The sequence below is a fragment of the Macrobrachium rosenbergii genome, chromosome 37 (genome assembly GCF_040412425.1).
Source record: "Macrobrachium rosenbergii isolate ZJJX-2024 chromosome 37, ASM4041242v1, whole genome shotgun sequence".
In the NCBI taxonomy this organism is placed as follows: domain Eukaryota; kingdom Metazoa; phylum Arthropoda; class Malacostraca; order Decapoda; family Palaemonidae; genus Macrobrachium; species Macrobrachium rosenbergii.
This window is the reverse complement of record NC_089777.1, coordinates 39,144,434-39,169,067: the sequence shown is the minus strand read 5'-3', so window position 1 is coordinate 39,169,067 and position 24,634 is coordinate 39,144,434. Positions and strand designations below refer to the sequence as shown.

Sequence of the window (24,634 nt, the reverse complement as noted above, 5' to 3'; positions counted from 1 at the left end):
TTATTGGATATAGTGAAGTAAAATATAACTTTAAAAGATCCATGGAAAAGATGCATATTCATTATGTTGATGTTTGTATAATACGATATTAATATGTGAATATAGAGTGCAGTATAATGTAGGCTAGGCTATTGTATATGTATACAGTATACCATAGTGTAGACTATGCTAATTCTTGTTTGTTATTCAGTTTCTCTTTGTATTGAATTATAAGTCAATCTGCGTGAATATCCAGAATTAGATATTAATAATTACTATACCATATATGTATAGAGTATACTGTAAAGTGTAGGATAAGCTACACTGTACAGTATGTATAGATGGTACTGAATACCCTAGTGTAGGTTAGGCTACATTCGAGATACGTTTTTTCCAACAAACGGGGCGTTTTGGAACCTAACCCCATCGTAAGTAGGACAGTACCTATACTGTATGGCTTACAGCTACGTGTGAAAATAATCCAGTCCCCCCTATGTATTCAGGCATGCACATTTTTTTTCGTACAGTTAATATCCAAGCCGTCCTGTTTTCTTTTACAGGGGAAACATTGATATGTGCTTAATTCGCAAGAGAGAGAGAAAAACAAAAATACATATGCATATTAAAAACACAGTATTTAATAGTATTACATACGTAAATCATACAGGTACTCACCAGTGATGAATGTTGATTTTAGATGAATGATGATGGATTAGCTGTGCAGTTCGATGAATGATGACGAAGATATGACTGCACAGCAAAGCAGGGGAGTTACATCTCCTCTATGGGCACCTCTTCCCCTTCTTCAGGTGGTTGGGGAGGCCCTTCTTCAGGTGGTTGGGGAGGCCCTTCTTCAGGTGGTTGGGGAGGCCCTTCTTCAGACAATTGGGGACGCTCTTCTTTAGGCGCTTGGGAAGGCTCTTCAGGCAATTGGGAAGGCACTTCAGGCATTTGGGGAGGCACTTCATCAGGCACTTCAGGGGTTTGGGGAGGCTTTGGAGGGTCCTTCTTCTTTTGTTTGATGAACATGGTAATAGGCAGCTGCTGTCACTGCTTCTTTTTGCTGATGAGGGCTTGATTACAGGGCTCCAGTGCCGCATCAAGGGCATTCTAAAGTTTTGAGCGTTCCATGTAGCCCCGTCCTGTGCCTCCTTAATTATCCTCTTAAGTTGGGACAGACGTTTCAAAGACAGGCCATCATCCTCTTCTTCGTCTCCTGAACCTGATGTGTCTTCTTCCTCACTGGCTGACTTTGTCAGCTCTTCCTAAGCCTGGTCCGTCAGGGGGTCAGAGTGGGCATCAGTGAGGGTGCCTACTTCATCCTCGGTGATGTCATCGAAGCCTTCTCCACCCAGAATCCTCGCCGACTGGACCGCCTTGTCAATGGCTGAATGTTGAATTTTTTCAGGAGAGAAGCCCTTATAATTGTGAACACGCTCCGGCCACAACTTCCTCCAACACGCGTTCAGGTCTTTCTTCATGCCCTTCAACAATCGGTCAATGACGGACAGACGTGGCCATCATGAATTTACGCCAATACTCCTTCACCATAAATTCATGTTCAGTGTCCATTGCATTCACAAGGTGCTGGAGGGAGTTCCAGGTGTAGAGTGCCTTGAAGGTGCAGATCACACCCTGGTCCATAGGCTGCCAGAGAGAGGTGGTGTTGGCAGGGAGGAACTTGAGCAGGACTCCCTCGTAATAAACATCAGCAGGGTGGCCACCATCATTTTCCATAATCAACAGCACCTTAAACTCCATACGCAAGTCACTGAGGTATTGCCGAACTTGAGGGATGAAGCTTTGGACGAACCAGTGATCCATAAGGGCTTTGGTGATCCAGACCTTGGGATTGTGCATCCAAAACAGAGGCAGCAACTGCTTGGTATAATTCTTGAGGGCCCTGGGGTTTGCAGCCTTGTAAATGAGGCCTGGTTTTAGCATGAAGCCAACCACATTGCCACACATGACGAAGGTAACCCTATCCTTCTGGACCTTGAATCCAAAGGCTTTCGCTTCATCCTTCATGAGGAATGTCCAGGACAGCATCTTTTTCCAGAACAGGCCAGTCTCATCCATATTGAACACCTGTTCTGGATGGTAGCCTTCTACTTTAAAGGTTTCTTGAAGGTCTTCAGATATTTCGCGGCAGCTTTCGTATCTGCGGATGCTGCCTCTCCATGCAGAGAAAAACATTCTTCAGTTGGAACAGCTTCTTAAATCTATGGAACCACCCCTTGCTGGCCTGAAAACCTCGAGGAGCTGACGAAAGTCCTGCTTGTGCCTCTTCCTCCTCCTCCTCTTCTTCTTCCATGGGTTCGTTGAACTCCAAAAATTCTAATACCCCTTCGCCATCGCCTACTACGTCACCGCCTTCTGTATCAGTCAGATACTGCTGGTATAGTTGTATGTTCTTCTTTCGGCAGTCCTTTATCCAAAATGCCAGTGCAGATTCCATCTTCACGATTGTCTTATCCCACACTGTCAAAACTGTTTTCGCACCACCGAAGTAGCTCACATGTACAGCCTTTTGTATCTCGTCCTCTTTTTTCATGATGTACCGCACCGTACTTTCATTCACTTGGAAATGGTGGGCCACTGATGCGAAACTTTTACCTTCCTTCAACATATCAAGAAGTTTTACCTTCTTGTCGAGTTTGATTACCACCTTCTTACATTTCGGCTCTTTGCCAGAAGCCTTAGAAGGAGCAGGGTGCTTAGTGGGCATTTTAAGAGCACGATCACACGAGATACACAAAGATTTTAACACTAGACACAAAGATGCATGGACACATACATTCGCTACGAGAGTGACTCAGAAGAGGATGCGTAGTGACGCCTTCCCAGAATTGTTCATTGCACAGACAAAGTGTTGAGGCTCCAGCCAATCAGCGCCAGGGGAAATGAATGGCGTTCCTGGATTGGCTGCTTTGCAGATGACAGTCAACAGCGTGTCGAGTATCATTTCATCTGGGTATGTATACCCAGCGTGCATTTTCTTTGCCCAACTCTGAGATTCGCTGTTGGCTTAGGGGGAAACACTTTTAAGAAAACAAAACTAGTACATGTTAAAATTTTGCTGTTTACATTAATATATTACCGTACTGTAATATTTGAAAATTTGTAAATCTTTTTTCATAAGTGTATTTACAGTAGTCACAAAAATATACTTAGTGGGTAGTAAAATGTAACATGAAAATAATCCGCAAATATAAACTTATCCTGCTAGTTGCGTATTTTAGATACGTTCTGCATGCTACGTATCATCCTAAAACACTTTATGTAATATGTACTTAAAATCATCTTTACAACAAAAGAAAAAATCTATAAAATGTACAGTATGCACAGAATATCAGTGTTATGTGCAATACCGTGTATGTAAATACACATATGTATATAATACTGATATATATGGCTAAGTGACCCAGCATCACTGCCCAGCTTCTAATAGTATACCCATCTCTGTTGCGCATGTTGATTACTATACAGTACATAGTATTTTATTATTATTACGTACAGGCAGTCCCCGGTTATCGGCAGGGTTCCGTTCCCGACACCGTGACGATAGCCGAAAATCGTCAATAATAGCGCCGATAAACGGAAATTGGTGTTGAAAATCCGGTTATCGTCGTTGCTCGACAAGCGCTTTAAAACCGGATCGCCGATAACCAGGGACTGCCTGTATTATTATTTAATCTTATTATTTAATATTACTATATTATTATTTAACCCTTAAACGCCTATTGGACGTATCATACGTCGACTAAAATTGTCTGTTGGGTGCGAGTGGACGCACTTTAAACGTCGACTACTAAAAAATTTCAACCTTCGGTCAACTTTGACTTGACCGAAATGGTCTAAAAACGCAATTTTAAGCTAAAACTCTTACATTCTAGTAATATTCAATCATTTACCTTCATTTTGCAACAAATTGGAAGTCTCTAGCACAATATTTCGATTTATGGTGAATTTTTGAAAAAACTTTTTTCTTACGCACGGGCGGTAACTCAGCCGAAAATTTCATAAATTCTTTCGTCATTTTGTTGTAATTTTTGCACTGTTCTATATTAGCCATTACATAAAGTTTTATAAATGAAAATGTGTGCAATTTCATGTACAATACAGCAAAATACAACCCATGGTTGTAGCCTTTATCAGTTTGGAAATATTTTCATATAAACCACGATAACTGCCAAAGTTTCAACCTTCGGTCAACTTTGAGTCAACCGAAATGGTCAAAAAACGCAATTTTAAGCTAAAACTCTTATGATCTAGTAATATTCAATCATTTACCTTCATTTTGCAACCAATTGGAAGTCTCTGGCACAATATTTCGATTTATGGTGAATTTTTGAAAAAACTTTTTTCCTTACGTCTGCGCGGAAATTCTTTCGTCACGTCGTAATGTTTGCACTGTTTTATATTAGTCGTTACATAAAGTTTTTATATGGAAATGTGCGCAATTTCATGTAGAATACAACAGAAAATAAATCATGGTTGTAGCTTTTATCAGTTTTGAAATATTTTCATATAAATCATGATAACTGCCAAAATTTCAAGCTTGGTCAACTTTAACTCGACCAAAATGGTAAAAATGCAATTATAAGCTAAAACTCTTACATTCTAGTAATATTCAATCATGTACCTTCATTTTGCAACAAACTGGAAGTCTCTAGCACAATATTTCTATTTATGGTGAATTTCTGAAAAAAAAATTTTTTTTCCTTACGTCTGCGTGTGGTAACTTGGCCGAACATCTCAGAAATTCTTTCGTTATGTTATCGTAATGTTTGCATCGTTTTACATTAGTCGTTACATAAACTTTTATATATGAAAATGTGCGCAATTTCATGTAGAATACAACAGAAAATAGCTCATGGTTGTAGCTTTTATCAGTTTTGAAATATTTTCACATAAATCACAATAACTGCCAAAATTTCAACCTTCGGTCAACTTTAACTCGACCGAAATGGTAAAAAAATGCAATTGTAAGCTAAAACTCTTACATTCTAGTAATATTCAATTGTTTAACTTCATTTTGCAATAAATTGGAAGTCTCTAGCACAATATTTCGATTTATGGTGAATTTTTGAAAAAACATTTTCCTTACGCTCTTGCGGTAACTCGGCCGAACATCTCAGAAATTCTTTCTTCTCGTTGTCGTAATATTTGCACCGCTTTAAATTAGTCGTTACATAAAGTTTTATATATGAAAATGTGCGCAATTTCATGTACAATACAACAAAAAATAACTCATGGTTATAGCTTTTATCAGTTTTGAAATATTTCCATATAAATCACGATAGAAAAAATTCGACTTTCGGTCAACTTTAACTCGACCGAAATGGTCGAAAACTGCAATTGTAAGCTAAAACACTTACAGTCTAGTAATATTCAATCAATTAGCTTAATTTTTCAACAAACGGGAAGTCTCTAGCACAATATTTCGATTTATGGTGAATTTTTGAAAAACATTTTTTACGTCCGTATGTTACTTAATTCATGCATCATTTTGTGATAATATTTTCTCTGTGTTGCTTTGATTGTTTTAAAATTTGTTATATACCAAAATCATCGCAATTTAGTGTACAATACAACTAAAAAAAATTAACTCATTAGCTTTAACCGTTTTGCTTACAGCGCAATTTGTATACAATTATATACGAGTTTTTTTTTCGCTGTCATATATTCCAATATTTATATATGATAATGATATTTTTTTTCATTTCTGATGGTTGCATACTAAACTTCAGGCAATGACAAAAAAAAATGAGCCAAAAATGAACTCAATCTTAAAAACTAAGCGTGCTGTGATTTTTTGAAAAAAACTTTTTTTCCGCTTCGGTGCTAACTCACCGAACGCCACCGGCATACGGGAGACGTTTTTGTAAATAGGGCTTCGGCGTTAAAGGGTTAATTTTTTACTATTACTGTATTATTATTATTATTATTATTAATGTACATTATTATTTACTGTTATTACAGTACTAATATTATTAATACTGTTTGAAAATTAGTATCAGTACGTATGTAGCTGCAAAAATTCTGCAAATAGCAAGTATCCACAAAATAAAAAATCTGCAAGTGGGTGAGTTTTCCCGTGAATAATTTATAGATAGGTTCCACAGAAAATTCTGTGAATCGTGAGCCACGAATCTGGGGGGCCGACTGTAGGAGGAAAGGATAGTTTGAATTCAATTTAGTTGACAATTTTCTTAAGCTTTTGAGAATTAATTATCGATATTAACATAACTATGTTGATACTGGTGTGGTTACCTTAGGCAAGTTTTTTTTATTTCACGGTTGCACAGAAAGTTGCTTTTGGACTTAAAAGAAAGTTTGTTCATTGGTGTTCCTCAGTAACTGGCAACAAATGATAAGATTTTGGGATAGAGAGGAGCGATTAGCCTTGGCAAAGATATCCAGTTTCTAAATACTCTTGTTCATTTATACTTTGGTCATAAGCATTGTTATTAGTGTGGCTGATATAATTTTTTCCCATCTTGCTAATGCATTGTGATCTGTGTCTGTATTTATATATGGCTATGAGATCAAATATGTCATTGCTGTGACGTTTTCATCTAAGGTTCTCATTTGATAAATTCGTTGCAGCATTTGTTCTGAGTTGGCATGCATCAGCTTTAAACTATATTCCAGATAAGTACATACTGTTAGCAAAAAAGATCATGGAAATTATAAGATACGTCATACTGGTTTTATTCATATGAATTAGGGCACAGATGAAATGGTAATAATTTATGAAAAATACTTTTCACGTATGATTGCAATATTTCTTTTCTGAATGATATTGTGAAAAATCAGTTGGAGATTCAGTCAAAGTCCCATTATAGAACTAATGGAAGTTTGATTTGCTTTTTGCACTTATACTGCATTTAGCGCTTGGTAATGTCTACAACTTTTAAGTATTACTCAAGCTCAGAGCAACTACTTGTGCATGGATCTTGAAATTGGAACTAGCATGAAAATGAATTTGAAGAGCCTTGACACATAATTGCTTTCATGTTTTAAAATGAGAATGTTTCACCATAGAGTTTGTTTTATGTTTTAATTTTGATCTAATTCAGGCTTGGTGGAGGATGGTACGAGGAAGGCGAGCGTATGTTATGTATTGCAAGGCTTTAAAAATGTGGGAACCCTACATCATTGTACTCCAACGTGCTGTACGAGCATGGCTGCATCGTAGGCGAATAAAAATGCTATCTTCCCATTTCGTTAAACATGTAAGTATAGTTTAACTTTTATAGCAAGCATCAACATTTTGATGTCGTTGCTTGTATAAGTTATTAAATAATAATGATGTTGGATACCAAAAGAAATTCTACAGTAATGAATGTTTTTGTGCATTGCTTAGATGTATTTTCTCTTTAGTTTTATCACTACTGTACCTAACAACTAACCTTCAGGAAAAGGCTCTCTTAGGGCTGGCTGGTTGCTCCCAAAAGAAAAGGATGTTTGCAGTATCTCTGCAGTCTCAATATCTGCATTGAATTCTGTCTTTTACCACATATTCTTTCCTTTTGGTCCCAGTAATTTCCAGTGATTCATTTGAAATTGGGAGACTCTAGTACTGGCCATGAAATAATAGTTGGCTTATATAAAACTTCATTATTAAACTTTTTTTGTACCATTGTTGGAACTCCTGCTTAGGAACAGATAAGTGTAGTCCTAAGGAACTAATCTTGTCTCATGTAGAGGGTAACTTTACAATCAGATTCAAGATTTGTAGCAAATTAAGTTAAGTGCTGAAATTTGCTTTCTGGGCCACATTTACTCTAGTTTACAAGTATCATGGTTTATCATTATTTGTATCACTAAGGATTTCAAGCTGAAAGTAGGTTATACTAACAGCATTAAAATTGAGGATGTTTACCAGAGTCATTACTTTTCAAAAGATTTTCAGCTTTAACTAGAAAGTGCCAGAGAAGACAGAAAATTTTTAGTGGGCTTGGTTCATCTTTAAGCATTACTATTCCATCACTAAAAAAGACTGTATCTTGGAGAAATGGTGGTCATGCAAGTGATTTGTTCTCAGGAAATAGGTGGAAGTGCCAGTTGGGTATTTTAGGGGCATTGGCAATTCAAAGCTACAGGTGGTTGGTTCTAACAGAACCACCCAATCTATGTGGACAGGGCATTGTTCTTGTGCAGCAGGGCACTAGCTGACGGCATCTGCATTTCACTTTTCTGGCTTTTCTTTTTTACAGTTACAGTTCTTAAGTGCTGTAATCTCTACAGTGACATCACTCTTCTGTGTATTCTATCATGATTACACCCTGAGAATCTTGAAATGTAGGCACCACTTGCTTGAATTTTTTGGTAGGCAGAGAACTGTGATTCAGGTTCATGGTGAACCTGTCTCATCTTGGTTAACAGTATCATGTAAAAAAGTCAAGTATATCCTGGATTTTTCCATTTGTCAGTATCTGCTCAAGTATCAATATTCATGGTGCTAATCCTGCTCATCCCCAAGATGTCCATGAAAGTAGTGTAGACACACAGCTAGCAATAGTGCTCTTGATCTCAGTAATCTGTTGGACATTCAGACATGTACAGTAATTCCAAATATTTGATGGAAGGTATCTACTTACTTTGTCAGAGGTGGTTTTTGGCCACCTGAGGTAGGGGACATCATTTGTGGTCTCTTGCTACATTATATTTGAACTTTCCAGTCTTCTGTGGTTGAATTTGTAAGGTGAAGAGCAACAGAATTCAGTAATAATGCCAGTAAAAAACCTGATATACTCATACTCATATTATGCAAGCAGTTACTACCCATACCTGATATACTCATACTATGCAAGCAATTACAACCCATCTCTTCAAAAAACTTTGCAAAAAATTATAACACTAAATCCCCCGCCAACTCTGTTGGGTCTATGATGCCATGATTGTTCATTTTTCTTTGCTAAAGTCCATCTTGAAACAGAAGGCAAGGGAAGAAGGTACTGAAAGTTTTGTTTAATTGGTTTGCATAAAAATTTTTGTTTTTATATAAGTAACCTACCAAGTAATTACGTAGCTATTAGTTTCATTTATTCGCAGCAGCTTAAATTCAGATTTTGCAGTAGCGACACTGATGTTCTGTGTAGGTGACTAGTCTGGCCCTCTAACAAGAGAATTAGGAACGACTTAGCAGATAATCCTTAGTCTGTTTCTGCGACACCTGGTGTTAACATCAGGTATTAGCTGCAGTTATTTAACCGGACTTTGGTGTTCAAGCCAAAAGTCGAGTAGCTTCAGCCAAAAGCTTTCAGGATGAGTTTTTTACCTTGGTTTGTTGTTACTGAATGGTGTCTAGTATATCAATTGTTCGCTTTCACAGCGAAAATTGCAGGTATTGTTTAACTCTTCCTTGCCGAGTGGCATACTATAATGTAAACATTGGTTCGTTGTCGAAACGATACTTACTTCGGCTACTGAACTAATTTTTTCGATAATGAATACCCCTACAGTAGTGAATTTAGAGTCTTTGTTTTGACTCGCCTTTATAACGGGTAATGTAATAATGTAAAGTGTTGTCGTCTAACGTGATAAAGTAAACCTTGCATTCGCTACCATCGTTAAATTTACAGTCTTTGTTTTGACTTGCCTTTACAACGGGTAATGTAATAAAGTGTTGCCACCTAACGTGATAAAGTAAACTTTGCATTCGCTACCATCATTATCGAGTGGCCTAATAAAATGTAAACACTGCATTTGCTACAGGACCGATATTTTCGGTAATGATTCTCTCTATCTCCAGGGGTCTCAAATTATGTTTGTTAGGAGTTGAGATTTGTCTGTATGATGGTACTCTGTGTACTTCAAAGAATTATTTAAACATCTTATTACACTTATCTTTGCGGAGAACTGAAAGTAAGGAGAGAAATTGTGCTTTTTTTTTTGGTTGCACTGGGCTTTTAGAAGAATTGTCGTTCTTGACAGCCAAGGATCGGCTCCAAACGCCCAGGAGCACTCACCTGCTACCGATTTCTTAGCTTACGAGCTACTAGCTTACTTGACACCCAGTTGCCTGGCACCCTTTACACCTGGGAGCATCCAGCACCAGCTCCTGATCATCTGGCACCCACTCTCCCTGCATCCAATTTTTTCTTCTCTGCTACTAGCCCTCTAATGTTTTCTTCTTGCTCCTGCACCTGGCTCCCTTGCTTCCTTCCCATGCCATTGCCAGTCTTGTGTCTAGGTTAACAGAAGTTAACCTTGTAATAGAGAACTGTTGTGCAGTGGAGGAGGTGTCTACTCGTCCCCCGATGCTCCAAGACAGAAAGTTACACACGGGTAGTCGCCCCGAGTCGAGCCTGTTGCCAGTCCCAGGTATCGACAGACAGCCACGGGAAAGGCATTTTACTGGATATGTAGTAGAGGATGTGGCTATCCGGCCCTATTGGATCTCCTAAACCCAGTCCCTGCCAGACTCCCCTAAACCTGGGAGGAGGCTTAATGTTGGTCCATGGGAGTCCAAAGGGGTTTTTTTGCTACAGGTAGTCACTCCCTCAGCTGAACCTGTCACTATTTCCCAGGTATCGGTGGATAACCACTGGAAAGGTGTACAAGTGGACCCACACACCTTATCTTCCAGTGGATCAGACTGAGCCTAAAGGGCACAGCTGGTGTTTCCAGGATTCTTCCAGGCCATTGAAAAGGCTCGCGATGGGGGATCAGGATCCCTCAATCCCTGTAAGTACCATAGGGACCAGGAGCCCTCTTGTAGTTTTTTGGGATGATGCAGAGCTCCCAGTGGCTTCCAAGTGCCCAGTGGCTTCTAAATGCCAAGTGGATCCCAGACGTCCAAAGGGAACAGATCGTCCCATGATATTAAAGCACCCAGTGGGATCCAAGCATACAGAGGGATCTCTAGTGCCTCGTCAGATCTAGACTTTCTTGTCAAGATTGTTGGAATTCCTAATTATCTGGACTGACATCAAGAGCACTGGCCAGAGTCTCTTGTCAACTTTCAGTCGCATCTCTCGGATTTTCGAGTTTTTCCGTCTGCCAAGAATCTCTGCTTTCAGATGGTCCAAGAGTTTTACCCTCTTTTCCCCCACCTCGTGCCCGGGACATAAGTAGTGAGCTTACTCTAGTTCTGGCGCCCATGAGTTGTTGGCCAGATTAGACAGACCTAATAAGATTTTTAAATTGTATGCTCCAATTTTCCTTCAGTTCCAGGGTTTTGGGCAAAGACTGAACGTTGTAAGCCTCTTGGCTCTCTACTCCGCTGAAGATTTACATGTTGACAGTTGTTGTTCTCTACTTCCTGTCAACGGTAAAAGCTACCTTCTTGTGGTCGTCTTGCAGTTTCGTTCTTTGTTGAATGACTTTTCCAGCAAGGTGCCAATTCCTGTTTACATGGACCCTTTCCCGAGCTCCTGGTGCCACTTCCAAGTGCCTGGGGCATTTGTCTGAGTGCCCGACACCTGCTCTAGAGCATTCGTCATTTTATCTCTAGTACTCAGTGGCCACCTCCTTACGCCTGGCATAAGTTCATGGGGCCCAGGTTCTTATTGTTATGGAATTTTTTAAGCTGTTATAACTTTTCAGAATTTTTTTTGCGTAAAGTTCTGTACAAGGGTATCATCGAGTCCATGCTAAGCATTATCAAGTTCAGTTTTTGTTGAATCTGCACAGATTTTGACGTTTTCACGTGGCTGTCATAAAGTCAGCAGAGTTGGCAGCTAGTTCGCATGGTTGTCTGTGGTCCTGCACGTCCTTCTACTAGTGTGCTCCTTTGGCTGTAAGTTTACATGATCATCAATGTGAGGCATGCCCACAGCTGATAGAGAATGAACCAGGCAGCCTCTTCCTTTAATCTTCATGACTATTGAATTGATTTTGGAGATGCAGGAAGCACCCTTCCTTGTCCTTGCCAGATTTCGGCCTCCTGACAGCACAAGTTTCCTCTGGAGTGCTTCTTCCTCTTGTATTTAAATACTTATACAGTAGTTGTCCGAACATAGTCTTTTGGAAAGGACGTTCCTTTATTCATGAACCTAGTCTTGGATTTCTTTTCAGCGCTTTGGTTGCGGGTTGGGGAGCCTTCTTAGGGAACCAGGGTTTTTCTGGGGTGTGGTCCCCAGAAAGATGAATCCTTCACCTCCATCTCATAGAGCTGGAAGTTCCTTGATATGACTTCAATGCTTTTTAAAGACCTTAGTGTACTCTTAGACTGTGGTAACCATTCAGACGACCACAGTGCTAATGTTTTATGTAAACAAGGCTCTACCCCACGTCTCCCCACCTCTATAGGAAGAGCCCTGTTTCTGTGGACAGATCAATCAGGTCTTCTAGCCACTTGATCGGTTCATAGAACTAAAGCCTCGGTCCCCGGCTGCTGGGATCTGTGGAATCCATGGGACAGACCTGTTGCCCTTTCAAGGAATCTTCGTTTTCCTCCTTTTGTGGTCCATACCATCCCTTAGCATGTGCGACAGACCCCATGCTATAGACGGATCTGTCGGACCACCTCTCTTCATGGTCTAGGAGGAGTGACACAATCTTCAGGCTAACTCCAAGTTACATTGCCTGCTTAGTCCTGTTCTGGCCCATGTCATGGTCCCTGAACCTGATCAGTTATGGGTGGGCTCTACAGGATCCTCCCCCACTGTGTCTTCTCAGACAACCTCGCTTCCAGAGATCTACAAAGGTAGTCAGATCTTTCCCCGGCAGACTCCAGACTGTCCTGAGGATTATCAACGTATTGCAGAGACCATTGCAAGACATGGAAGTCAATCTTCTCTCGTCGTCTTCCAGACCTGGGGATCGACTTTCTGAAGCTAGTATCTCAGGCCCTATGTCTCCTCTGTGAGACGTACGTGTTTCTTGTGCAATTACCCTGCTAAGGGTTATGCATAACTCGTGTGTAAGCATGGAGACCTAGTTTGTTGGCATCCCAAACTTAATTTCCTTTGAAGTTCCTGACACGCCCAAGCAAGGAAGAAGGAGACATGGCTTGCGCATTTTTCCTTGGGTTTTAGTCAAGGACAGGGACCCATCCAAGACCTTGTTCTGTTTTCTTTCTCCCTTAGGAATTTTACGGACATCTGTGTCTTCCAGGAGCACCAGACAACACCCAAGCTCATAGCTCGCTTGGCGCGTTGCTCTCCTGGCGCCAACAATAGCCCCGCACCAGCTTTAGCTATGACGTTAGCTGCTTTTGCTCTGAGCGCCCAGTAGCATTCACTAGCTTTGAGGAAGACTAAAGTTTTCCATCCAGTTTGAATGTTCAGGTTCGAAGGCCATCTAGAACCTATGGTGTAATGGCAGGAACTACTTTCTTCCTCTGATCAGAACTCATGGCGGGAACTGCAACCTGGCACCAGCACATTCTCTGAGAGCCAGAAGTGCTCACTGGCTCTGAGGAGGAATAGAGTCTTCTCTGCCCAGCTGGATGGTATGGTATTGCCTAAAAAGCCATAAGTCCCAGCCATCTATAACCCAGGGAATTAGGGCAAGAGCTTGTCTCATTCTCTGATTAGAACATCTTGCCCTCTATCCTAATGGAGTTTATCTTCTGAGACATGCTCAGGTTTAGGAGAAGCATTTTCCTCCTCCTTGTGAAAGCTAAAGATGTCAGAACAGCCTGTAACTCATCAGCTTTCAAACACTATATATCCCTTATGTCCATTTGGCAATCAACCTACTGGTAGTATGATCGTTCTTCGTTTCTCATAATTTTGAGGGAGTTTAAAATGTTTAAAATTTTGGTAGTGCCTTGCAATTTTTAGTTACTGGCATGGTATCACAGAAGGAAGCATAGGATTTTTTCCTAATGCCTCTTCACCTTGGAGTGAAGTATTGAATTTTGGGGAGTCAGGGGGTTGGGGTACAATGTACCGGAAGCACCCGGCACTCTTAGTGAATGGGTTGTGGTTTTACTTCAGTGTAGGTGACAACATAATCTGGTTGTTTTATTATGGTACTGTGCCCAGGGCAAGGACACCTTTAAAGTTCTGCTAGCCATCGGATAATTCCTTGACTGCATAACTTCTGCTGATGCTTTGGTAGCGATGGGAGTACTCCTCCGCTACAAAGCTCCCTCTTTAGTAGAGGCGGCCCTCGGCTTTACCACCGCGCCACTACAGGTTAAGTTGAGCACCAACCAGAGGCAGTTTATACTGCAGGCTCTCTTAACTAACAAGGAATGATAAGCATTGTTTTCAATGCTTGCAACTTTTCTGTTTCTAATTCAGTACATGACTTAATGTTTTAGAGTAGAATATGTCCATGTACCCCACCTCCCGTCAGTGTGGGATTCAGCTGTGTAATTTCTTGGCAAGTTACTTATATAAAAATGACATTTTTATAATGAAATAGGGTTTTATACATACTTAACCAAGTAATTACATGATTGGAGCCCTCCCTCCTCCCCTCTGATGGACATGAGCATAAACAGACTGAGGATTATCTGCCAAGTCGTTCCTAACTCTCTTGTTAGAGAGCGAGACTAGTCCTACACAGAACATTGGTGTTGCTACCATGAAATTTGAAAATAAGCTGCTGCAAATAAATGAAACTAATAGCTATGCAATTACTTGGTAAGAGGGTTTGAACCTCATGAGCTTGATCTATAGTGTAGAGAGATCATCTCAGGATACATCAGTATGAGCTTGTGTAGTAACTTCTAGCCAATAAGAGATAGAATTTGGCAACACTGGCCATTTCTGATAACTCATTTGCAAAAGCAAACAAGAAGAACAACAAACAAATTTCATTTGAGGGAGATAGGACCTTATGGTCCCTCACTGGACATAGAAAACTGCCCACTTCAGCAGAAGAGTGTGAGGCAAGTATAGTAAATAAGTCAGAGAGAGAATTCCCTTTTAGTTTATGAAGCTTTTGCTATGAATTCTGGAACAAATGAGAGATCAACAGAGGCCCAATAGCTCAAATGCGATACTTTGCCTAAAATTGCATGAGTTTGTTGACATGGTTAGAGGAAAAAGCCAAGGCATCTGTCAGTTTCATATGGGGTTATAGTAAGGCTTTGTAGCACTAGGGTGTCACAGAGCCACAAAGAATGGATCTGCCAAAATTATGAAAGAGGTAAGAAATGTCTGTCTAGTTGGAGAAGGGCTGAAGATAAGTCAGAAAGAAACTTGACATTCTTCAGGTATACAAAAAAGTCTGCAAAGACTGGAATAAAGGTCTCAAAGGGATGAGAACCCAATTTGTTATACAAGCTACAAATGTGGACCATTCTGCCTGGCAGAGGGTTTTCAGGACTGCTGCAATAGTGCCTATGACAGACTCCAATAAACTTCAGACTATGCTTGATAACCACATGCATGAAGGTGCAATGATTTCTAGCGAGTGGGAAACCAGTGGAAGTGTGGCAGCTTCAGAAGATACCTCCAAGCAGGAAGAGACCTGTGATAATCCAGATCAAGAGAGCATTGAGTGTCTTTTGAGTGTTCGCTTATGCTCAAAGTTCGCAAGAACCTGTCTCAACTGTCCGAATAAGGAAACACAAAGAGGCTGAGGTTGTCCAAAGGATGGATGACTGGCCAAGCTGCTTGGTCAAACTGCATGGAACAGTAAAGTGAAATGCTGGTGAACTGAAGAACCAAGAATGTTGCTTGTAGGCCTGTTTCTTCTTGTACCAGTTGTATTGACTTGAGGGTCTGTACTTACATGGAGTTTAATTAAGGTCAGGAGAGCATTGCTGGCCCTTAAACAAAGGGCACCGTAAATGGGGTCCTTATTTAAGGGCCAGGGACATACTACATGACTTCTGTCGTTGCCCACACAAGTACGTTGAAGCATAAAGAGCATGGTAATTATAAACAGTAAATGGTGGAAATAAATTCACTTCATTGGGAATGAATTCAACCTATTGTGCATAAATAACAGTGAGTTAGCTGAGAGAGAACCAAAGTTAAATGTTACTGTGGCAGGAACATTTGGTGAGTTAGCTGAGAGAGAACCAAAGTTAAATGTTACTGTGGCAGGAACATTTGGGAAGTAAACCCAGTGAGGGAAAGGTAAGAGTTGAAAGTTATGCTAAATAGCCCATTACAGTACATGCAGCAAACGAAAACCCCAAGGTAGAATTACATGAAAATGACAAAAAAAACATTGAATGAGATCAACTTACTGAAGTTCGCTTCATGAAAAATCAGAGGGAAAAGTGAAAATTACTTCAAAAGCATAAGCACCAGAAGCTAAAGTGGCAATAGGCTACTAACAGTAATGCTAAGATAACACTTGGTTGGCGGCATATTGCAAGAACAAGGTTGTTAGATGAAAATACAGAGGTAAGTGGTAATCCACGAAAGGTATGACACAAAAATGGCAGAAAACACTTTGTTGTCCATAGGAGATTGGCAACACATCCCTTTGATATCAAAGCACACAGGAGACCCAACGGAGTCGTTTAGCATGCTGTGGTATCTATCTCTACAGTGTCTCAGATTGGTCCACCTGAGTGAGTTCTATACAGTTAAGGGTATTTGTGATTAATGGATTTTTAATAACAAATAGTGAATGCTGGACTTAGCGCGCGCACACACACACACACACACAGCAGAACTCGTTACCCCAACCAAATTTGGGTTACAAATAAATCCACACTCTACCTGCTATGTCTCCTAAAAGATTGCATGCAGAGGGGGTTTGATTGCTGACCTTTAGACCTATTATATGAAAATTGCTGTATCAGAACAGTATAAGAAGCCATCAGCCTATGCTATGTTTATAAGAACACTTTCTCATTTGCATTCCAAGTCAGAAAATTGTTTTAGAAATGAAAGATATTACCAGTCACCAAGCTGTATCAAAAGTAATGTATATGCAGCATGTTGGTGACCTAGTTATTATGTATTATGCCTCATACCTGAATTAGACCCAGCATATAATTCTGATTTCGATAAAAGATGGAAGAAAAATTGATATTAAACCAATAAGAAACATCAGGTACCCACTGGATAAAAAATTCTTTAGCCTTATCTTGGATATACACTTCAGCTGGGAAGCAAAAATAGCATATATACAATCCAAAAGTGAAAATGCATTAACCCTTAAACGCCTACTGGACGTATCATACGTCGACTAAAATTGTCTGTTGGGTGCCGAGTGGACGTACCGTACGTCGACTACAAAAAATTTCAACCTTCGGTCAACTTTGACTCGACCGAAATGGTCGAAAAACGCAATTGTAAGCTAAAACTCTTACATTCTAGTAATATTCAATTATGTACCTTCATTTTGTAACAAATTGGAAGTCTCTAGCACAATATTTCGATTTATGGTGAACTTTTGAAAAAAACTTTTTTCTTACGCACGGGCGGTAACTCAACCGAAAATTTCATAAATTCTTTCGTCATTTTGTCGTAATTTTTGCACTGTTCTATATTAGCCGTTACATAAAGTTTTATATATGAAAATGTGCGCAATTTCATGTACAATACAGCAAAATACAACCCATGGTTGTAGCTTTTATCAGTTTGGAAATATTTTCATATAAACCACGATAACTGCCAAAATTTCAACCTTCGGTCAACTTTGACTCGACCGAAATGGTCAAAAAACACAATTGTAAGCTAAAACTCTTACATTCTAGTAATATTCAATCATTTACCTTCATTTTGCAACGAATTGGAAGTCTCTAGCACAATATTTCGATTTATGGTGAATTTTTTAAAAAAACTTTTTCTTTACGTCTGTGCCAGAAATTCTTTCGTCACGTTGTCATAATGTTTGCACTGTTTTATATTAGTCGTTACATAAAGTTTTATATATGGAAATGTGCGCAATTTCATGTAGAATACAACAGAAAATAACTCATGGTTGTAGCTTTTATCAGTTTTGAAATATTTTCATATAAATCACAATAACTGCCAAAATTTCAGGCTTCGGTCAACTTTAACTCGACCGAAATGGTAAAAAAACGCAATTATAAGCTAAAACTCTTACATTCTAGTAATATTCAATCATGTACCTTCATTTTGCAACAAACTGGAAGTCTCTAGCACAATATTTCGATTTATGGTGAATTTCTGAAAAAAAAAATTTTTTCCTTGCGTCTGCGTGTGGTAACTCGGCCGAACATCTCAGAAATTCTTTTGTCATGTTGTTGTAATGTTTGCATCATTTTACATTAGTCGTTACATAAACTTTTATATATGAAAATGTGCGCAATTTCATGTAGAATACAACAGAAGATAGCTCATGGTTGTAGCTTTTATCAGTTTTGAAATATTTTCACATAAATCACGATAACTGCCAAAATTTCAACCTTCGGTCAACTTTAACCAAAAAATGGTTAAAAACGCAATTGTAAGCTAAAACTCTTACATTCTAGTAATATTCAATCGTTTACCTTCATTTTGCAATAAATTGGAAGTCTCTAGCACAATATTTCGATTTATGGTGAATTTAAAAAAAAAAACATTTTCCTTACGTCTGCGCGGTAACTCGGCCGAACATCTCATAAATTCTTTCGTCTCGTTGTCGTAATATTTGCACCGTTTTATATTAGTCGTTACATAAAGCTTTATATATGAAAATGTGCGCAATTTCATTTACAATACAACAAAAAATAACTCATGGTTGTAGCTTTTATCAGTTTTGAAATATTTTCATATAAATCACGATAAATAGAAAAAATTCGACTTTCGGTCAACTTTAACTCGACCGAAATGGTCGAAATCTGCCATTGTAAGCTAAAACACTTACAGTCTAGTAATATTCAATCAATTAGCTTCATTTTTCAACAAACGGGAAGTCTCTAGCACAATATTTCGATTTATGGTGAATTTTTAAAAAAACATTTTTTACGTCCGATTGATGCGTTAATTCATGCATCATTTTGTAATAATATTTTCTCTGTGTTGCTTTGATCGTTTTAAAATTTGTTATATACCAAAATCATCGCAATTTAGTGTGCAATACAACTAAAAAAAATTAACTCATTAGCTTTAACCGTTTTGCTTACAGCGCGATTTGTATACAATTATATACAAGTTTTTTTTTTCGCTGTCATATATTCCAATATTTATATATGATAATGATATTTTTTTCATTTCTGATGGTTGCATACTAAACTTCAGGCAATGACAAAAAAAAAATGAGCCAAAAATGAACTGTTAATCTTAAAAACTAGGCGTGCTGTGATTTTTGGAAAAAAACTTTTTTTCCGCTTTGGCGCTAACTCACCGAACGCCGCCGGCATACGGGAGACGTTTTTGTAAATAGGGCTTCGGCGTTAAAGGGTTAAGCCTAATAGAATTGTTCTCTTAAAGATTGAAGGGTTGGTAGACCACCATTGACGTTACTGTGTAAGGTAATTGTTTTATAAGCAAGTTCTTCAGTGGAAATTAAATATACAGTTAACATCAGGTACAGTATTAAAAACTTCAAGACTCAGTCCTTAATGAAATGGTAACCAATATTGTCATCATCATTCATCATTGACGTTTATCAGGTATTTCCCTCTTATGCGATTACAAGTATAATTGATTTTCTCCATACTTTTCCGGCTTATGTACTTTCCACCCGAGTTCCTTTTGGATCTTGGTATATTTTCCATGCACTTGACAGAACATTCCTCCACCACTTCTTTGTTCACAATATGAACTTTGTATTTTGCTGAAGCTATGAATCAAAGCAGTCTGTAGGTGCACCTTTTCAAAATCTCTAATTTTTTTTCTTTGCCCCTATCTCTGTACAGCCCTTATTCATGTGTACAGTAAATCTGCACTGTCTGTTAATGGGATATTTTTTTTTATTTAACAGTGGTCTAGCAATCTCTTTCCATTCCATCCAGGCTGTTGCTGTTCTTGCTCTCTTCTTTAGTAACTGCTTCAGTCCAATGTGTACCCAAGATAACAGAAATGTTCTCCCTCTTCAGAGATCTGGCTCTGCCACAACTTGGTTTCTCTTATCCTTATTTGATCTCATACATTTTGAGCATCAAAAGTTTCTTTACTAGTACATTTTGAATCTTGGAAATCTGCGACCCAGTCTGTCACAATCATTACACAGTGCTGAGTTCACTCGTACCTATCCCTCAACATCCACATGGCCGTTTTCCTTACTATACTTGAACCTTTGCTTCATTGCTATTAGTTTTGATTTTCAGTTTTCTCTTCTCCTGTCTGCTTTTCCAATTTTTAGGCATTTCTAAAACTTTTTCTCTGATTCTGCTGTAATAGGGGATATCTAATGAGTTTTGTGTATACATCAGATAAGTGGTTGTAGTATGAAATGGCACAAAATAAATTATTTGCTTTTCACTCTGAGTTAGGATGAGACCATAATGAATGACCCTCATAAATGATACATGGGAGAGTATCAAAGGGCTTAAGGACTTATATAAAATAGGTCTTTAGTTTTCAAAAGCAACATTTTCTTTGTCTTTATCAATGGTTTTTACAATTGTCATATCTGTTACAACTTTATCTGTTCCATGACTTTACATTTACACACACACCCATTTATATTTTTAAATTAAATTTTATCGTTATGGTTTTGTGTATTAGCAAACAAATGCTTATGGAAAGAAGGGTATTTCATTTGTATAAAGGTTTGCTGTACAGTAATGTATTTTAGTATCTACTCACCAAAATTGCTTTTGGTTAACTAACTGTTATGATGTGATGTTTATACAAGCTTTGTTTCTTTAGTTTGTGTAAAAGAGTTTGATGTCAAGGTACAAAGATCATTTTTTCTGAATTATGATAACAGGTGAATAAAGTCATAATGATCCAAAGGGCTTGGCGAGCTCACAAAGCAAGACAGGAACTCTTTTCTTTAACACATCAGAAGAATCCACCACTGTCAGTTTTACGAAAGTTCATTTACCTCCTGGATGTATCTGCCAGTGATTTGGATGAGGAACTCCGACTTCAGGTAAGGGAAAGTTTCCTTATTTTAGACTTTTATTATTATTATAAATTTAGAATCTTGCATGCTTCCTTCAAGCCTATGGTTACAGTTATCAATCTTTTGGTTAGAATTAAATGCCTTTATTTATATATTTTTTTATTTAAATTTTTAATATTTTGTTAGAAATATACTAGAGGGAATCTTAGATCTTGAGTTGATGTTTTGTTTGTTATCTCATGTGGGTGATTATCATAAGCAAATTGGTGGTAAATATCTGACAGCTATTACAACAAATGAGAAATTTGTTCGCAAATAAGAATTACAGTGTCTAAAGGATTTTGTAGATGCTAATTGTTTTATGTTAAATTTACAGCATTTGAAAACTGACATGGTAAAAACTATACGTAATACACACCAACTGGAAGCACGTGTAGATGAACTTGATGTTAAAATTGGACTCCTTGTCCATAATCGGATAACTTTACAGGTATGCATCAGTTCTTTGTGTTAGTTTGTATGATTGATGAAATCTTGTACATTAGAAATTGTGGTCGAGAGTTTTAAATTTAAATGCCCATTCATCTTGACCCAAATGAAGTAATCTCTCACTTAAGTTTCATCTAGAATAGAAAATCTTGAAATGTGTTTATTAATATTTCCAAAGTCCAGTGAACTCTCAAGTATATATTTAAATATAAGTGAAATACAGAGAAGTATCCTGAATACAGTAAAGTGTTTAGCATGCGCTGTATTCAGCATAATTCATATCTGTAGCCTTCTTTATATAGTCTACTTGTAGATTTTAGTAAAATTATAATTTTGTACTAAGAGGATATTCGTGTCCTTCTCATATTTGACTTAGATTTTTTCTTATCAAAGGATGTTATGCCAGCTGATAAGGAGAATATTAGTCCAAATGAACAAGAATTGAAGCATAGAAAAAACAAAAAAGGAAATAAGGACACGTTAAAAGGAGGAACAGTGCGTTCACAGAAAGGTTTGAAGGTAAGTCAGCAATTTGTAGTACTGATCAGTGTCAATAACCGTTGCAGTTAAAATGCCAAATAACTCATAATCATTTATTAATTTTTTGAGCACTAAAGAGAGAGAGAATCTGCTAATCAAATTTCATATTTATAATTTTAAAGCTAAATAGTATATGATTGGAGGATTCATAGATTTGGCAGTTTTTTGACATATTGTTTTGAATTTATTGATGGTAGATTTAATTAATTTTGTTTCCTTGGCTACATAGCTTACTGAAGAAGTGAAATTCCTTGTCCATTTTATTTTTTTGAACATTTTCTCATTAAAGGCACTAAAGAAAGAATCGAGAGAGAAGCTCATATGTTACCAGCATTTGTTCTACTTACTTCAAACTGAGCCACGCTATTTGGCAACACTCATTTTTAGTATCCCTCCTGGAAAAACAACCAAGTTCATTGAGAATGTCATTTTTACCCTTTACAACTATGGAGCCAATGATAGAGATAATTATCTTTTACTGAAATTGTTCAAGACAGCACTTGAGGAGGAAATAAGGTAGGTCAATTAAAATTGAGTACAAGAAGCATTAAGCTAGAAGCTCAGTTTTGGTTGTTGAATGGAATGTACTGTAAGCATTTTATACTTAGATACTTTTGACTCATGAACTTTCATGGCCTACTTCATTTACTCTGGAAAAATCTCTGAATTTTCTTTCCTTCTACTGCCAATCTTTGGAATACTACTTTTTTTGTTTGATGTAAATCTTCCATTTTCATATAAGTAACTTACGAAGTAATTACATAGCTATTGGTTCCCTAACCTATGGCAGATTAAAAATTCAAAATTCATGTGGCAGCGCTGTTATTATTAGTGTGTAGGTGACAAGGTCCGGCCCACCATCCGGGACTCGAGGAAACAACCCAGCGGAGAGCTCAATTTGTTTTCTGCCGGCTTCTGGTTAACACCGGAAGTTTTCACGCAGCTGCTGCATCGCTTTTCGGCTTTTCTTTGCACAAATTTGATGAAGTATTCAGAATTTGTTGCTTTGTGGCTTGCTACCATTGTCGAATTGTTGTTTGAGGTATTATTTAGTTAACAATGTCGGATTCCAGTTCATGTATCATTTGTTTTTGTTCTGAGGGTTGTAGAAGTAGGCTAACTAAGCTTTCTTACGATTCTCGTACAAAATGCACTAAATGTAGGGGGCAAGAATGTAGTAAGGATAATACTTGCATAGAGTGTCAGGATTGGGAGGATAAGAAATGGTAAACCTTGAAATCTCATCTAGAGAAATTAGAAAGAGATAAGAAGAGGAAAGCAGCCATTAGGACTGAAAATAGGCCCAATGTAGATTCCATTCATTTGGAAAATGTAGGGGATGGCAGAACTACCACTCCTCCAATTCCTCCTCCTTCTATCCTGAGTCCTCCTACTTTACCATCTACTCCTGTTCCAGGTTTCCATATTTCCGCTCTTAGTGCCATTGCCAGCCTCGAATCTAGGTTCAGTCGGAAATTTAGTGTATTATTTAGTACTATTATGGAAATGGGATCAGCTATTAAATCTCTGATGGAAAAAAATGCAAGTATTGACAGTGCAGTGAGAAGTGAGAGTGCTGTGTATATTGAGGAGGTGGCTGTCTGTCCCACCGGTGCTCCTAGATGAAGGTCACTGTCCCACTCTCCTGCACCAGGAAGAAGACATACTGGAAGTCCAAGGGGAGCTGGTGGGGTTTGCCCACAGGCAGTTGCCCCCTCTGTTAAGCCTGTCGTGTGCTCCCAGGCTTTGACTAAACGCCATTGGAAAGGCATTCCTGTGCTTCAACTTTCTTCAGATTCGGAATCTTCCAGTTCGCACAAGAAGCTCTCATATCGCTACTCTATTTCTTCACGCCCGCTCAAGAGATGCAGATATTAGCGACTCTTCTCCCCTGGCTGTTAAGAGGCACAGGGAGACTAGATCACAACCTTCCTGCAGTTTTCAAGTCAAGCCTGATTCTTCTGCTCATCGTCGTAATTTCTTCAGAGACAGTCCTGAGCACTATAAGCTTTCTGAGCGCCAAGCGCCCACCCATTCGCACCAGACTTCCATTGATGAGCCTTTGCTGCCCACTGCCTCATGCCAGAATACCGCTGATGAGTGCCTGCTGTCTCATGCCAGAATACCGCTGATGAGCGCCTGCTGTCTCATGCCAGAATACCGCTGATGAGTGCCCAGCACCTGCCATCTCGCGCCAGACTTCCTCTCTAGAGTGCCCGGCGCCACCTCCCGGACTTCCAACGCCAGCAGCCGAACTCCCAGCTTCTGCTTCTGGAGCCCATGCACCTTCTATTATTCCGTTTTTCTCATTGGTCCAGGAAGATTCTTAGCCCCAATCAAGCGCCAATTGAACGAGCTTATGGGTTTTTTTGAAGAAATCCTCCTCTGCTCCAGAGTCCAAGGATCAATCATTGTCATAGTCCTATCTCTTCAGAGGAAGAAGAGATTGTTCAGGATATGGTTCCCTCTTCTGCGTTTCCTCCTGAATAATTTCCCCAGTTTCTTCATACCTGCTTCGCCTACTTCTCCAGCTTCTACCTTCCTCATGAAAAAGCATTCGTCAGAAGGTACCAGGTTACCCAAGCTAGTTCTTTCCTCCTCCTCGAAGAAGACTCAAAGAAGTTCATGTCTGGCTGGCCGCTAAGAGAGAACAGGGCAAAGCAACATTCGCTTATCCGGCCAGCAAATTGTTGAAGACGAGGTACTCTTACTATGCCACCGGGGAAGCTCCTTCCTTGGGAGTTCCTACCTCCTCCCAAGGGGACTTCTCTGGTTTGTGGATTCATCT

At 38.9% G+C, this 24,634-nt stretch overlaps 1 protein-coding gene across 2 annotated transcripts in view; it reads left to right on the top strand.

Annotated features, from left to right (window-relative positions):
• The window catches only part of LOC136825509 (ras GTPase-activating-like protein IQGAP1), a 235,338-nt gene that overhangs the window by 91,171 nt on the left and 119,533 nt on the right, over positions 1–24,634 (top strand). For both annotated transcript variants that reach the window (XM_067082078.1, XM_067082077.1), the window contains exons 18-22: positions 7,065–7,220; positions 20,680–20,844; positions 21,194–21,307; positions 21,700–21,825; positions 22,136–22,362. In XM_067082078.1, coding sequence (XP_066938179.1) covers positions 7,065–7,220; positions 20,680–20,844; positions 21,194–21,307; positions 21,700–21,825; positions 22,136–22,362 — 788 coding nt within the window. The remainder of the gene's footprint in view (positions 1–7,064; positions 7,221–20,679; positions 20,845–21,193; positions 21,308–21,699; positions 21,826–22,135; positions 22,363–24,634) is intronic.